General features: G+C 39.4%; 2 protein-coding genes across 5 annotated transcripts; both read left to right on the forward strand.

The window, feature by feature from the left end:
• The first annotated feature begins 830 nt into the window (after positions 1 to 830).
• On the forward strand, positions 831 to 11,245 carry ppp1r42 (protein phosphatase 1, regulatory subunit 42). Of its 4 annotated transcripts, none has more exons than XM_042066993.1 (10): positions 863 to 1,061; positions 2,118 to 2,220; positions 3,009 to 3,216; positions 3,404 to 3,570; positions 3,834 to 3,972; positions 5,418 to 5,534; positions 7,684 to 7,801; positions 8,076 to 8,207; positions 8,533 to 8,671; positions 10,694 to 11,245. In XM_042066993.1, the coding sequence occupies exons 3-10, from the start codon at positions 3,085 to 3,087 to the stop codon at positions 10,776 to 10,778; spliced, it is 1,029 nt and encodes a 342-aa protein (XP_041922927.1). In that variant the 5' UTR covers positions 863 to 1,061; positions 2,118 to 2,220; positions 3,009 to 3,084; the 3' UTR covers positions 10,779 to 11,245. The 4 variants fall into 4 exon arrangements, with proteins under 4 accessions (XP_041922925.1, XP_041922927.1, XP_041922928.1 ...); XM_042066994.1 differs by having other exon boundaries at positions 863 to 973; XM_042066991.1 differs by lacking the exon at positions 2,118 to 2,220 and having other exon boundaries at positions 831 to 973.
• A 1,571-nt stretch (positions 11,246 to 12,816) lies between these two features.
• Positions 12,817 to 14,535, forward strand: LOC121687861 (transcription factor 24-like). Its single transcript, XM_042066995.1, has 3 exons — positions 12,817 to 12,897; positions 13,325 to 13,785; positions 14,044 to 14,535. Exons 2-3 carry the CDS (start codon positions 13,342 to 13,344, stop codon positions 14,149 to 14,151), a joined length of 552 nt encoding a protein of 183 aa, XP_041922929.1. The 5' UTR covers positions 12,817 to 12,897; positions 13,325 to 13,341; the 3' UTR covers positions 14,152 to 14,535.
• Positions 14,536 to 15,696: the final 1,161 nt, after the last annotated feature.

Genomic DNA, 15,696 nt, shown 5'->3' on the forward strand with positions numbered 1-15,696 from the left:
CTTCATCGAGGTGCAAAAGATACTTGTTTCTGCTGTGACCTCCCTAGTTATTGACTGTGAAATTCCATTTGGCACACATAGACTGTACTTAAGTGCTGATTCCATATCCACCAAAATTAATTTATTGAAAAACAAACAGATTAGCCAGCCCATGCATGATTTATTATATGTCAGTGTCATGTCCAACATCTGGAATAAGAAAAGGAACAAAATGGTATTTCACTGATTGATTCTGTCCCCATCAGTATTTTCCTCCTAAAAATGACTTCCAATGACTTCCTTAGACATTTCCCTCTGAATGAATCTAGTCTGCCAAAACCAACACTTGTTTTACAAAAGACTGGGAAAGGGAAATATGATAATGGAATAAACTTTTACACACAGAGACTTACATTTTAGACATGCATGAACATATGTACAACAGTGAATATAATGCATTGCCAGGTCAAAAGGTAATCTGCAGATTTATTAGGCCTACCTATACAGAATTACTGTAGGCCTAAAGGTTGTGTTTTGTTTTAGTACTTGACTGCTGTAAAAATCCTGTGAATCTGATCAATTAGTTAATGCCAAAGCCAGGTAGGGTAATTCATCTACTCTGTCCTTGGTGAATTCTCATGTTTGTTTTAGGATTGGTTGCCTTTAGGTGGTGTTTTATTGGGGTTCACCATGTCCATGCTATTAATCCCAGTGTGTCGACATTTTATGAGCATGCAGATTGGTATCATCTATCTGAGAATGTATGTTTTTTGTCTGTGTCAAAAGCTAAGATAGTGTATGGTAACTGGCCTGAGAGTTTCACTTGTCCCAAATCTTCTCGCGTTGACGTCCTCCTTTCCTGCTTGTCTTTGCACTGTGCAACCATAGCAACCATCTCCCCAAACAATGTAATGTTTGGTGGCTCGACCTCGATTCAGTGGTGAATAAAGGTGATTAAGACCAGGTGAAACGCAATAAGGAGGTGACAATAACAGTGAGTGTAACCAAGTCAATACTTCAGCAGGTTTCATCAGTGCATTAAGGTGAACAGTTTAGTAACTTGGTGCTGAAAGATTCCTAAGGTAAGTGATGCAGAAAAGCTAATGCTAGCTGTATCGCTGCTAACTGTTATCAACTTCATCTTAAAATATTGAAGGTGTTACGTTTGAAGACTGAGACTGGAGAACATCTTTGAAAGTCAGGTTATGTTAGCCTTCTCTTGTAGCTTAACGTTACATCATACTGCTTATGTAGGCTACTAAGATCGTTGTAAGTGATTCAGAATGCTGCGTGCTGCCTGGTCTCCAATCAGCCAAAAAGGACACATGTAGCACTAACTCCTCTCTTAGTTACTCTCCACTGGCTCCCTAGTGGCCAGAATTACATTTAAATCCCTCACTTTGGCCTATAAGACACAGACTGGATCTTAATGATCAAGATCCCCAACCACCCACTGCGGTCTTCTGATGAGCGTCTGTTGTCTCGACCAGCCATGGGTCAAATTCAAGATTCTTTTCCTCAGTGGTTCGGTTCCTTGTTGTGGAATGAGTTGCCCAGTGCTCTCCGTTCCTGTGATTTTGGGTCTTTCAAGAGGGGTCTAAAGGCAGATCTGTTCAACATGCATTTAGTTTATTAAGCGTTTTATGCATTATGGTTTTGTATATTATAGTATTTATTTATTTTCATTAGGCTATTGATTGGATTGACATTGTTGTGTATTACTATTCTCCTTAATGTAATCTTACCAACTTTTTAAATGGTTTACTGTTAAATGTAACTTTGTATTGTTGTTATTTGTATGTCACATGTGGACAAAAGCGTCTGCTAAATACCATAACCATAACCATCTGGGATTCTCCTGTTATGGCTTGTCTGTCGTTTTAACCAAAAAGCCTTCTGTAGCCTGTCACATGTAGCGCACTCACACACAGACCTTTTTATACATTCAATGACTCAGACACACACACACACATGTTGAAAGCGAAAACAACTAAACAAAACAATTGCAGATAAATATCTCTTTTAAGCTGTCAAGTTTACTGTTTGTAGGCCATGTATGTTAATTGCTTTATTTTATATTGGCTGATACATTTTTGATGTCAAAGACATTTGAACTTCATGGGATTTGGGATTCCCAGGTTTCCTTATTGAGATATCATCAGACCAAAATCCATCATGCCAACTCCTTGAGGCAGTGCCTTGATACACATAGAGGAAAGACCTCACTGCTGTCAGATTTAGGTGATTTTTTCTGGATAATGACCTTTTGATCAGTGTATTACTGATCTACAAAGTGGGAAAAGTAAACATGTATTATTTTGGCATTTATAAAAGATTTTACATGCACCCCACTAAACAGTTTTCCAGTTGAGACATGGTTTCACCTCATATGGTGTCTATGCTAAAGTGGTTTGAACTTAGACTAGCCTACCAACCCTGACAGAGGAATCTTATGCTGGAAGGAAGTAGGCCTGTATCAAGCCTGTCTCAGGCAGGCCAGGGTCAAGATAATATGCAAACCTCAAGGGCATTATGATATAACTTTTCTGCCTCTCCCTTGGCAATCAATTGATCTTCTCTCATCACAACCTGTCTTGCACACAGAGGCTGTCGCTACTGTGCATTTCACCTTTGACCTCTTCAGCCTTGTTTTTGAAATGCTGTTTTTCTGAGGCAGAAAGAGGGGAGTTAATGGTTTTAACATCAATCATCTGAAGTACCTTTGGGTAACACTGTCAGATTTTTGCTGGTTAGGTCTACAGCCCATTTTTCCCTGTTTTAAATTGATTTTAATTGCAGTTCATATATGCCGGATGATATGATATAGTTTCATTTTAGTGTTTTACCATTGATGAATTTATTACAAAAAGGAAATTTAAATAATTGAATTTAATTCAGACTTAATTACTAATAATTAACTTGTGAGTTAATAGGTGTAGTATTTTAAACTAATTAAATGAAAAGATCTTTTTAAAGTTTCAACGTAATTAATATTTGTCTCTCATCCGCTTCTTATTTGTCATTTACAGACTTCTGTGGCACTGTCCCATGACTGCTTTGACAGAGAAATTTTCTTCTTTTTGCATTTTGGTGTGACGAGCCATCATGGTCCGTCTGACTGTAGATCTGATTGCCAAATACAGCAGTCGGTCTAAGAATAAAAAACACCACTCCCTCCCACAATACCTCAAGAAAGTGACCCATTTAAACTTCTCAGACAAGAACATAGAGGAGATTGTGAGTACTGTTTTCATTGTGTGCTTCATTTTACTGGATATATTTAGATTATTTGTGCCAACATTAAAGCATGTGAAAGGGCCATTATTTCCCATAGAATATTTTAGCATTGCTAAATATTCACCTATTAAATATGTGGTTATTCATTTTTGGTAATGCTCTTCTACCACAAAACCTTTTTCTACAGGATGACCTGTCTATGTGTCTAAATCTCACAGTCCTGTACCTGTATGACAACCAGATAACGCACACCTCGAACCTGGCCCACGCCTCCAACCTCACCCACTTGTACATGCAGAACAACAACATCATGCACATCGAGAACCTTTCTGCTCTGAGCAAGCTTACCAAATTGTGAGTGCAGGGCAAGACCTCCCACGACATACACAGTTACATGTGGGGGAGTGAGCGGTGGTTGGGTGAAAACAGAAACGGGGCTCTTTGAAATAGGATCAGCCTATTCTGCCTGCTAGTGTTGGTGATATGAAATAACAGAAACAACAGTAGTGTGTTACCTGATCTGGAGAGGGACTGCAGAGGTCTGTGCTGCTGCTATGTGTGTGATGGTAGTGGCAGTGCTGCCGTGACAGAGCTGTGGCGGTGATGTGTTGTGTCAGGTATCTTGGGGGAAACAGCATCATGGTGGTGGAGGGTCTGGAGGCGCTTAAGGAACTGAAGGAGTTGCACGTTGAGGGCCAGAGGCTGCCACCGGGAGAGAAGCTGCTCTTTGACCCCATGACCATACACTCGCTTGCAGTAAGAAACCCCATTTACACTCAAACCTTTTATCAAGATAACTTCACTTTTAGGCTTAAAACATGGGCTACCTATACATCAACCTCAGGTTCAGGCCATGGCATTACAAGAACCTGATATTGAAACTTAAAACTCACCAGTCCTATTTTATAAAATGTACAGGCATATGCTACCTCCCAACGCTGCGCTCCTCATGGCAGTCCAAACTTTTCTCATCTGTAGTTCACGCGTTCACGCGCCAGTCCTACCAGAGCAGGGGAGTCCCTCTCTGTCTTCAAAAACCCCCTGAAGACCTTTAGACCTCCAAGAGTACCTCCTCTCTTAGTACTACTAACAGTTGAAAATGCTTAATCTGGCACTTACACCTTTTTCCCTACGTTGACTATCCCTCCTCTCCCTCCCTTGACTTCGCTTGAACTGTTATTCTATTCTGTGTGGTAGTGTAGTGGTTAAGGAGCTGGGCTAGCGTGCAGTAGCCTGAAAGTTGTCGGTTCAATTCCCGGCTTCCACCGTTGTGCCCTTGAGCAAGGCACTTAACTCCAAGTTGCTCCGGGGACAATGTGATCCCTTGTAATATAGCTGACATATGTAAGTCACTTTGGTCAAGAAGTGTCTGCTAAATGTAATGTAATGTAATGTACTTATTGCTGCACGAACAATATCCTAGTGGTGCTATACCTTTATTGTACCTTGATTGTTGTAAATTGCTTTGGATTACAACAAAAAAAACTATTTTTGTAAATGTAAATGTAAGGTTGAAGTTGAAGTAGCAATGAATTGGTTATTGGTTAGAGTACATTAGTAGAAGATGCACACTGCCCAATTATATTTAGTATAGAGAACACTACATAAAGATGTTCTGATAATGTTAACATGAGCCAAAATCTTTTTCTGTAAAAGAGTCATCATACAGTATGATTTCCATGTTATTATCAATTACTGATCTCTTCAGAGTGTAAAATAACAGAGAGAAAATGTAAAACCACACACCGCAAAATTACCAGAGGTCAGTGCCATTGCCAAAGAAGTGGGTCCTAGTGTAAGTGAGATGAAAAAGATCTTTTCCACTTGTAAGGTGGTCCAAAAATCAGATATAATGTGTTTGGCTCTCCAGAGCCTTCTCAGTTTAAAAGCACCCTCTGTTTTCCTCTGACATATCATCAAGGACTGTTTATTCATCGGGCCGTGAGTAAATACAGTGCAAAGTTGCACATTTTGTTTATTTTGATAATTAATTAAATTACAGCACACTTGCAGGAACTGCATCTTACCCCCTCAGCTTGGAGGAAATTCTCTCCATTTAAAACCAAATAAAACTGCATAGCCCAAAAGAAATGGCACCTCCTCCCTTCAAAAGGAGTTTTGTAAGCATCTCTGGGATGTGATATCTCTGTATTCACTGTACTGTTAAGTCTACTGTAGCTTTTAATGTGTTGTATCATCAGGCATCACTGTCTGTCCTCAATATCAGCAAGAACAACATTGATGAAATCAGGGACCTGGTTCCTCTGACGAAGCTTACCCATTTCTATGCGACAGACAACCAGTTGAATGACATAGAGGTGAGTGGAAACCTCACTGCACTTCTCTGCAGGAAGACAGACATTCACTCACAATATGGATAGACAGAGGTGTGCATTGGAGTGGTATAGACCTTATGCACAAACGGCTCTTCAGGTAGCTCATTTGTTTCCTGTGGAGTGTTAGCTGTGTTGTAACGGCATCTACTGTTATATTCTGCTCCTTACAATGAAAATATTGTTTGCCCAATATTAACAATTTCAACGCATGCATAAATCCTTTCACATCGTAACACGGTGATTCACTAGGTGCAACAACCAACTGGGTCCATGTAGACACTAATTACATTAACAATAGCGGCAGGTTCAAACACACCTGGAAACAAATGCGGTACCTGAAGAGCCTTTCATGCATAAGGTCCATTGGAGTAGAGAAAAGCTAACTTTCAAAAGTACTGCTGTATTTGCTAGGTTTGTACTAGACAGTACCAGCAAACAGTGCCGCAGCAGAGAAATATGTGTGGTGGCATTGCACATGAGCATCAGCGAGGTCTGTGACACACTGTTGATCAGAGATTATTCACATAATAAAGTTGTGTTCTCTAGTGATGTGTGAAACGATATGGAGAACAGGGTGCTAAAAAACTAAATCCCTCAAATCCTGCCAGTTCCTGGTCCCTGGATTTGCACAGGCTCCGAATTATTCAACAAATCAGCGAGGTATTCCCCAGGGACAAGCTCTGCTGACAACTTAAACAAGCGCAAATTTCTCCCTTTCCTCCAAGGGCTGATTTTGCTCGGAATCACGCATTTGATACCCTTCCTCCACCACAGAGTTGCATGGGAGAATCATCTGAAGCAAGCAATATATTTTACTTTCTTTGAGCTAATACTGAAAAATCTGTTGTTTTTCCTTTATTTGTAATGTTACAACCCAGGAAGCTCTCTTGTTTCCCCCAACTAAACCAAAGCATTTAAAAGTAGCAAAAGTAGTCTCAGCTTAAAACATAAGCCTTGGTTGGGATGCCCCTGTTTAAAATAGGGTGACTTGGACCGAATCTAGTCTCTACTGACTTCTGACAGATATAGCTGCTGCAGGTAATTGCAATACATGTGTCACAGGCAGCTTTCATGTTTAGTAGATATCTCCTGTAATTTATACAACCCCGTGGCCACGTATTGATTGGGCGAGGACAGCACCGGCAGGATCAATCCCTCCTTTGGCACAATCTGGCCCTCAGAATCCACAGAGGCATTATGGATTTTTAAAATAGATTATGACAGGCGAGGAGCCCAGTGACAAATGGGTGTCTGCAGAGGCCGTTAGCGGCGCGTGGCCAGACTGCAAGGGCTGGGGCTGGTGGGGTTGTGAAGTGTTTGGGGTGGGGGGGGGGGGGGGGGGCACTGGTCAAATACAGGTTCATAACTGGCCATCATTAGTCCACTGTTGGGGCCAGTGGAGGACTCAGCCAGAGCCCACTCTCAGCGCTTACACACGGGAGGGCAATTTGGCGCTGCCGGGGCAGTTCCCAGCCAGGCTTCTGTGAGTGACGGGCCTGACACGATCATTTATCAAATGCCTGAGAGCAGCGCGCTCCGCTCTGGGGTAACCCCGCGAGAAGCTGATTGCAGGTGGACTGAAAAGTGGAAGCACTTTAAGTTGAGACAGGAAGGCAATGAACAATCAGAGCGTGTCCAGAGAGTATTCATATTTCCAGGCCGGGATTAATGTGCCTTTAGATAAACATACACTGTGGGGCAACATGCTGGAGGACTGGCGCCCCGGGGAACTTGTTAGTTAAGCCATGCCTTGTGACAGTATTTATTAGAACATGTCCTGTTTATGCATGTACTTTCCCCTGCATTGACTTCATATTGTTAAACACGCTTTCTGCCTCTGTTTGGACAGTTGAGGAATTGTACTCTTAATTTGCTAATGACATGTGTTGGGGAATTTGTAAAAATATTTTTGTAAGACTTTACTCTCTGTTTAATCACCAAATGCACATTTTGCGTGTTTAATTTATGGTGTTTAATTATAATTTAATTTGATAAATTAGCTTTATTTAGAATTACACATACCGTGTGATAGATGGATGGATAGATAAGATAGATAGATAGATAGATAGATAGATAGAGATAGACTTTATCCTTTTTGACACTTGTCACCCCCTTTCTTTTATTTGTTTAGGACTTAGAGATAGTGTGCAGCCAGTGGCCTGAGTTACTTCGGCTGGACTTGACTGGAAACCCCATATGCCAGCAACCCAAATACAGAGACAGACTCATACCTGTGTGCAAAACACTGGGTGAGGAAATCCACATGCAGCATATTTTGTCATTTTAATAAATAAATGCCATTGTTACATTTTATTTAAAAAAAATATGTGATCTTCATAATCAAGTCTTCATAACATTTCTGTTATGATATTGAAGGGATAACTGTACAGACATAATTTTAAAGCTTGTTTGAATTTAGACTGTTTCTACAGAAATTATTGATGAAAAATTGGATGGGGTGGGGGGGTAATGAATGGAAATAATAAAGTGTCATGATAATGATCTAAAGTTATTTTGCTTTAGAGGACCTTGATGGTAAAAAAATCAATGAGCTGTCCAGGCAGTTCCTAATTAACTGGAAAGCCTCCAAAGAAGCAAAGAAGAAACTGAAGGATGAGAGAATCATGACAGGACAGATTATTTACCCCTTCGATGGTGAGAGAATAGAACACACCGCTGCAGTAGATTCCGTGCTGCTGGGTGCTCAATATGCACACTCTTGATTCTTTAAGCTTTGCAAACACAGGTCAATATAAAGGATCTGTGGCATTGGCATTTGTGTACATCCACAATAACATCACAGTGAATGCCCTCAAAGATTATGTCAGTCAGGGCTTTGTTTCAAACAAAGTGCCATTGCATGGGTGTTATATTGACACACTTTCAACTGAGTGAGTGCAACTGAGTGAGTGCACAAGAATTCCATAGGAACAACTCTTGTTTTATCCTCCTGTGTATTAAGACCCCACTTGTTTTACAGTTGCCATTCACGCGGTCCCCGAATGTTCTCAAATCGTCCCCTACGGCAGCTTCAAGGGCAAGAAATGGACGAAGAACTTCGGCAGACCCATTGCTAAGAGCAGGACGGATGGTGCGAAAAGTGAATGCTGTAAACTGAGGTGCGGTATGAGAAGTACAGTACAGTAGATGTCTATTAACCTTACTTCTATTACATTCCTACATATCTGTCTTTAGTATGACACAAAGGTTAGTTGAAACTTAAAGACTCAGATATCAATGCGATTTTATGCCCCTTAATGTGTTTTTAAAAATTTGGGGAAAGACATTTTGCCTGTATAATTAGTCCAAAATAATTATCAGTAACAAAGTATTCTTATTCTGTAAGACACGTATAATTAATTTCAATCAGCAAATGAATAGGCTACAAAATGTATTAACAAATTTGAAACAATGTCTCACCTAAATGTTCCTGAATAACTATTCTCTTTTCTTTTTAAATGTTTGATGAATGGTCTGTTGTTTGTCAAATGTTTCAACTACAGTTTTTTTCTCTTTCTTCCTGTACAAATAAACATCTTACAAGCTCTGGGGGCATAGGTCAAGCATGAGCTCATTATGTGTAGAATAAGCACAGCACTGCCCTTTTGATTTCAGATCTTACTTTACAGACACTTTGGCTCTTTAATTTGATAAGTACAGTGCTAAATCTTGCAGTACAATGTGTGTGTGTGTGTGTGTGTGTGTGTGGGTGTGTGGGTGCATGGGTGTGTGGGTGCATGCAAGCGTGCGTGTGAGAGAGAGAGAGAGAGAAAGAGAGAGAGGAGGTGTGTATTTGTGTATAGGTATCCACTATCTCATACATTTTGAATTTAACTGGATTAGCACTGGATTCCACTTTATCATATTAGGATATTAGTTATTAAATCACTGTTAATATATATATTTTGTATTGCTTTTATTTTTCACAAAGGCTACGGTGATAATTTGACAAAATTCACCAATTACTTCTGGAAGCATCATCTTGTGAAACATGCTTTGTCTCATAATCATAATCCAAATGTAATCCAAATTAATTTATTTGTGTAAATGCATTGATATCTTTGCAAATGGACAATACAACCAATATCAAACAATATACCATATGTAAAATGCAAGATACAACAAATATAATCAAATACTGTATAGATAAATGTATGCCAAAAAAGGTTAGATTCAGCTTTTTTTGTTTTTGTTTTAGATGCAAGGAAGAATTACAGTAAATCTCAACACTTCTGTGAAACTATTTCTGTGATACTTATGAGACACTTCTACTGGCAAACCTGACAACACTTCTGGGTCAGGTTTCCCAATAATGTTGTCGCGTTATGAAGATTGTTAAGAGTCTTTGTTCCTATGTACACCTTAACTGCCTTAAGGTATACCTAATGCTATGGCTAAGAAGCTGAATCTGTGTTTCTAGCATACATAATTTGTATTCAAATAGTTTTGAGCATGCGTGAAATTGGTTTGATTGACATGACAGTGGAGGTGATCATAATATCAATAAGAATTTTTGACAAGAAGTCAAAATGTAATAAGTGATGTGTGTAGGTAACATGTTATTTACTTATATATTTCAAAGAAATAGAAACTTAAAGCAAAACAATTTATACTGATTTTTTCCCTTTTTATTAAATGAAGCAAAAAATGTAATGCAACACATATACAGCTCAGGAAAAAATCAAGAGACCACTGCACATTTTTCTGATATCATCCTATGGTTGCTGAGTGACATTCAAATGAGTTGACAGTCATATTCAAATTTGCAATGGTCTCTTAATTTTGAATATGACCGTCAACTGATTCGAATGTAAATCAGTAACTCTACGATGACATCAGAAAAATGTACAGGGGTCTCTTAATTTTTTCCAGAGCTGTAGGTCTTCCTTGGCAGTAAGTGCTGGTTTTGCCACTAACACGAAACTTTTAAGCTCTAAAACGTTTAAAAATCTGAAAATTGTGTTAACTGTTCAGTATAGCTAAATGTTGGTCCAGACATATGACTTATGCATATAGCTATAGGTATAGCTCATAAGTGACGTAGTGTTAAGGTTTCAGGAAACAAGGCCCTGACGTGTGTGTGTGTGTGTGTGTGTGTGTGTGTGTGTGTGTGTGTTTGTGTGTGTTTGTGTGCCCCTCAGGTCACGGAATGTAAAGTTCCCAATAAGGGTTGGGAACCTTCTCACCGACTGCCATAAAACTAGGAGTCATCTCGTGTTGCTTTAAGGGAGGATACAACTGGCACTCTTCACCTAAAACATTTTTTTATATAATTCCTTTCCCCATACATATACCTTTAGTCTATTTATTGTCTGTCTCTCTCTTTCACTCACACAGTCTCCCTCTCTCTATCTGTCGCTCTCACATACATACATACACACACACGTGCGCACGCATGCACACACACACACACACACACACACACACACACACTGTCACTGCAGCGTCTGGAGAGGATCTCTGCCCTCTGAAGATTGAAGTCTATAGCCATAGTTTGCCACTGTCACTTCCCTGTCAGTGTGGAACATTTCACATGGATGGAACACACTGCTCTGTGGACTGTGCTGCAATTCCACAGAACAAGTCCTGTTTCAGCTCCTCTGCCCCCTGTTTGAAATATGACTAATATATAGTTTCATATTGCGCTTGTTCTAGTTTATTGTGAAACCACAATTAAAATGACATTACCTTTACAGAAATGAATCTTGGATCTTATTTTCACTTATTTTAATTCCTTGGTGATTATTCCTTGAGTTATTTATTAGCTAAACTACTATCTCACTGTTTAGAATTATTGTTAAAATAGCTTGAGTCCTGCACCCTCAGAGTAAACACATGGCTATCTGAATAAATACTGGATGAGATAAATAAATAAATAAATAAATAAACTATTCAACAGACTGAAATACCAACAAACAAAAGTGAAGCATACTTTTTATTATTCATAATATTGCACATAGAATTCAACTTTGAATTTTAAAAAACACTAATATCATGTTTTACCCAAATTGCTTTCTTTCTGTCACGAATTAATTTAGGCCTTTACTGAAATCTGAGCATCTTTTTAAGACCTTTATGGCTGCAGCCTTCCAATGTTAACATGTTCATTCTAATAATCTCACACAAATAACTGACTGTTTTAATGACTTTTTGGACGTCCGCAAGGTGAAAACTCACCATAAAGAAAATTTCCAATTGCTTTCATTAGCCTACATTTCTCGATCGTGTCTCCGTTTGAATGTAAACTAATCATCTTGCAATTCTCACTCTGTTACAAAAAAATCGCTGCATCGAATAAACATTCTTTGGCCATTGTATTACTGGTGCGTGGCTTCAGTTTCCTGCGCAGCCTATACCTTTGAGTGAGCCCTAAAGAGTGTAACCTCTGAAAGATGGGGAGTAATTAAGCAGAGAAGCTTACTTAACCTTTTTGCTTTACCTCATAATTAGTGGCCTGGAGCGATACTGTTACTTCATCCTTACAAAAACAATGTTTATTAAGAACAGTCTGAGATATACATGTTATGAATAATTTCATTCATTAATTTGCCGACATCTCCGTTTGCGGACCTTGGAAATCAGGGTGATTAATTTACTAGTCTCTCAAGAATTTCCTCAAGCTTGCCTGTTGATTGCAATGTTTGGGTCTTATTTATTAGCTGTGTCCCAGAAAATGAAACTGTGTATGCTTTCTGCAACTACAAACACTATGGAAATATCCTCTTACTAGCGCATTACTGAGAATTGTTAAACTAATCTAGAGGTCAACTGCAGTTTTTGCAAGATGCAGATAAACGATGGGAGCACTTGTAAAAACATCAGCTATTTCGATTAAATATTTAAAAGAACTCCCTCTCACGAACCATGTGCTTTTATATGCTATTAACGTACACTATTTATCTCTAGATTGAGGTCTAGCAAGAAATACGAGATGATCCCCCAACGGCAGGAAAAAATGCTGCCTCTGGCGTTGAAAATAGGTCTTCACTCTCCGATAGAAATACGTTGCGAAAGTGAAAAGAGCAAGGAGCCTCGGTGGCTGCCAGGGAGTTTTAAGGGTTTTTGATTAATTGCACCAGAGTGAAAGACTTGTCAGCTCTTTGCGTTACCAATAAATTAGAGGCTCCTGAGACTTCTGCAGTCATTCAGGTATAAGCGCAACGTGTGCAGGGGCATCACCGCACCTCCAGTAACCTCGCCCGGTTTATATAGATTTTTGGGGACTTGAAACTGGACTAGTTGGCTTTGCATCTCCTGAGCGGAGCAGCAAGAAGCCACGTATGTGTGTTGAGACACAACTACTTTGATGTATGCAGTACGTTTACATCATTGCATAGGAGAAAAGGTAAGACAGACATTTTCATACTGTTAGTGTTCTGAGATATTTTTGGGGGGGAAACATGGTTTGTCCCTTAAGTGCTTTATTTTTAAAAGCTTCCAACTTCTGCACGACTTCGGGTGGAGTGGTTTGTGCATGTTTTCCACTTGTTTGGGAAATGTTGGTTACATGTGCATTTATTTTGCTGTTTGTCAGTTATGAATACTTAACTTAATGCACAACACCACTGAACAATCAACACTATCAATATTCATGCACAAGTCATTAGGTATTTATCGCAGCAGCGACAGATTTTGATATTTGCCTGGGCTTTATGCATGTTCATCAATCAGGCACTGACAGCAAAGGTGACTTTAATGTGGTCTTTAGGATTTTCTACATTTTGACAGTGTGTTTGTCGAATCTATCAAACAAGACATGTGTTGCCATTCAGGTTTAGAAGTGGTCCCTATGGTTGGAAGACAGACGATCCGCATGGATGGTGGAAATGGTCCACTGACAGTTATGGATGAGAGTCCCACGTCAAGCCCCAACTCTAGTCCCAGTCCCGACATGCTATCGACTGAAAGCCGGCGCACTGAGGCCCTGTCTCGCTCCAGGGTGGTCCCGGGCAGCAGTCTTGGAGGCAGAGGACGTCCTGCCGCAGCTAACGCCGCCCGGGAGAGGAATCGGGTGCAAACACTCAGACATGCGTTCTTGGAGCTACAGAGAACTTTGCCATCAGTGCCACCGGATACGAAACTGTCCAAGCTCGATGTTTTGATTTTAGCCACTACGTATATTGCCCATTTGACACGAACCTTGCAGGAGGAAGGAGTTGAAGAGGGAGAGAGCACGAGACAAACCGAGGCATTACAGTCACTCAAAGGTGATGGATACCTGCACCCTGTAAAGGTAGGCGTCACAAAAAAGACCTCTAATTTATTTGAACATATAATGCATGCTATAAAAAAATACCCCCCCCCCCCCTTAAATTACACCAGTGATTTAGATGAAGATGAAGTGATTTAGAGAATTAGATGAAGTTCTGAATTAGAAACGTTTTGCCATAAAGGCCCAACTGCAGTTCACACTGATACTGCCAAAAATACAGCAACATGTTCTCATTGTCCTCTTGTTTGTGTAGTGAAATATATTTCTTGTGCTTTACAGAAATGGCCCATGCGATCACGGCTGTATGTAGGCGCTTCAGGACAGTTCCTAAACACCCAGACTGATAATCAAGCAGCATCGTCATCGTCATCCTCCCAAACGAATTAACTTGCATGTCAATCTTTTTGAGTCAACAAAGGACTGTTTTTTGTTTGTTTTGTTGAAGGTTGATGAGTCTTTTATAGGCTAGCCAATTTCCAGTTTTCTTGTCTGTCTCTCAACCATGCAAAGCATTTGGGTTTGGATCTTCAACTGTAGGCCTACACCAATCCAACAACATTGTGGTGATGGGAAAAATAAGTTGACTGTGCACATTAATATATTATAAGTATGTATACTGTATATACGTTTAAGTTTTGAATTTTCATGTGTTTTACGTGTGTTTCTGCGAGGCTGGGTTCTCCATTAAGTTCTGCAGTTTGGTATATGTTAGGCGGCTGTAGGCCTACCCGGACCTCTCAGAAATTCCGTGTGTTGGGATAATGAGCTTGTCATGCTTGACTTGTAGACTATGCACTTTCAGTTGAAACATTTGCACTAAATGCATGTGTGAATAACTTAACATTCGTCATGTGAAGTGGAGTGTCAGAGGCGCTCAATAGTAGTAGACGTCTCTTTCTTTCTCGTTGTTTTTTCACGAGAGTGATTGCTATGTTTTCGTAGTTTATGAACTTTGGTGAAATGAAGTTAAACCAACAAACATCGTACCGTATATAGTCTATTTAAATTTGATAACAAAACATAACAAAACGTCTATCATTTGCAGACGATGAGTCTTCTGATCTTCTTCGTTGTTTTCCCACCTTCTGTCAAAATATGAGTGAATGATATGATGATATAATAAATAAAATGTAAATATGGATGTAAATGCATATTTACGTGCCATTTGTGCTTGATTTTAAGTACTGTGTGCAGACAGGCCTAGGCTATGGGTGGCCTTTTAGTCCACAGTTCTAATAAACCCATAAAAATGTGCCATTGGATAAGCTCAAAGCATCTAATCAAAGCATTGACTAAGTCGGTGTAGGTCTACGAGATCAAAAAGGTTGACGGGAAAATAATGCAATAGGAGGTAAAACAACAGGGGGGAAATCTATTATTATTTTCAAGTTGTCATCTGACCCTACCACTGCCAAAAAAAACTTTATGCAAAATTATCTAGACCTTCTGTTATCCATATTTGTTGATTGAAATTAAACAGAGACCTAATTAATTAGGTAGGCTATTAATTAATTAATTGGGTATTAATTGTATTAATATTTCCTGAATGAAGTTCATAGGCCTAAACCTACAGCATATCTTAAAATATATTTCCTAACTTTGTAAATTAAAGGACAATTCCCTTCAGAATTTACTATTGGATCTGATTGTTTCGCAGGCCTCGCGGTGATAGGCCTAACCTAGAATCGTTTTTATAGGCTATATTTTATTTAACTTTAAGTTGTAACCTATCCAACGACTTCAATTGTTGAAGTTTATGGATGCATTTCCTAAATGTATTTTCCTTTAACTAAATATCTGACGGGTGGTTGCTGGAATAATATCTAACATGCTCTGCTATCCTTGTTCTCCATGTTTGCTGTACATTTTATTATGTAGCAGTTTTTTTACCCACTATGCGTCAATGTTTCTTTTATATTCCGCGCATGCGCC

This window comes from Alosa sapidissima, chromosome 17, assembly GCF_018492685.1.
Source record: "Alosa sapidissima isolate fAloSap1 chromosome 17, fAloSap1.pri, whole genome shotgun sequence".
Lineage (NCBI taxonomy): Eukaryota > Metazoa > Chordata > Actinopteri > Clupeiformes > Clupeidae > Alosa > Alosa sapidissima.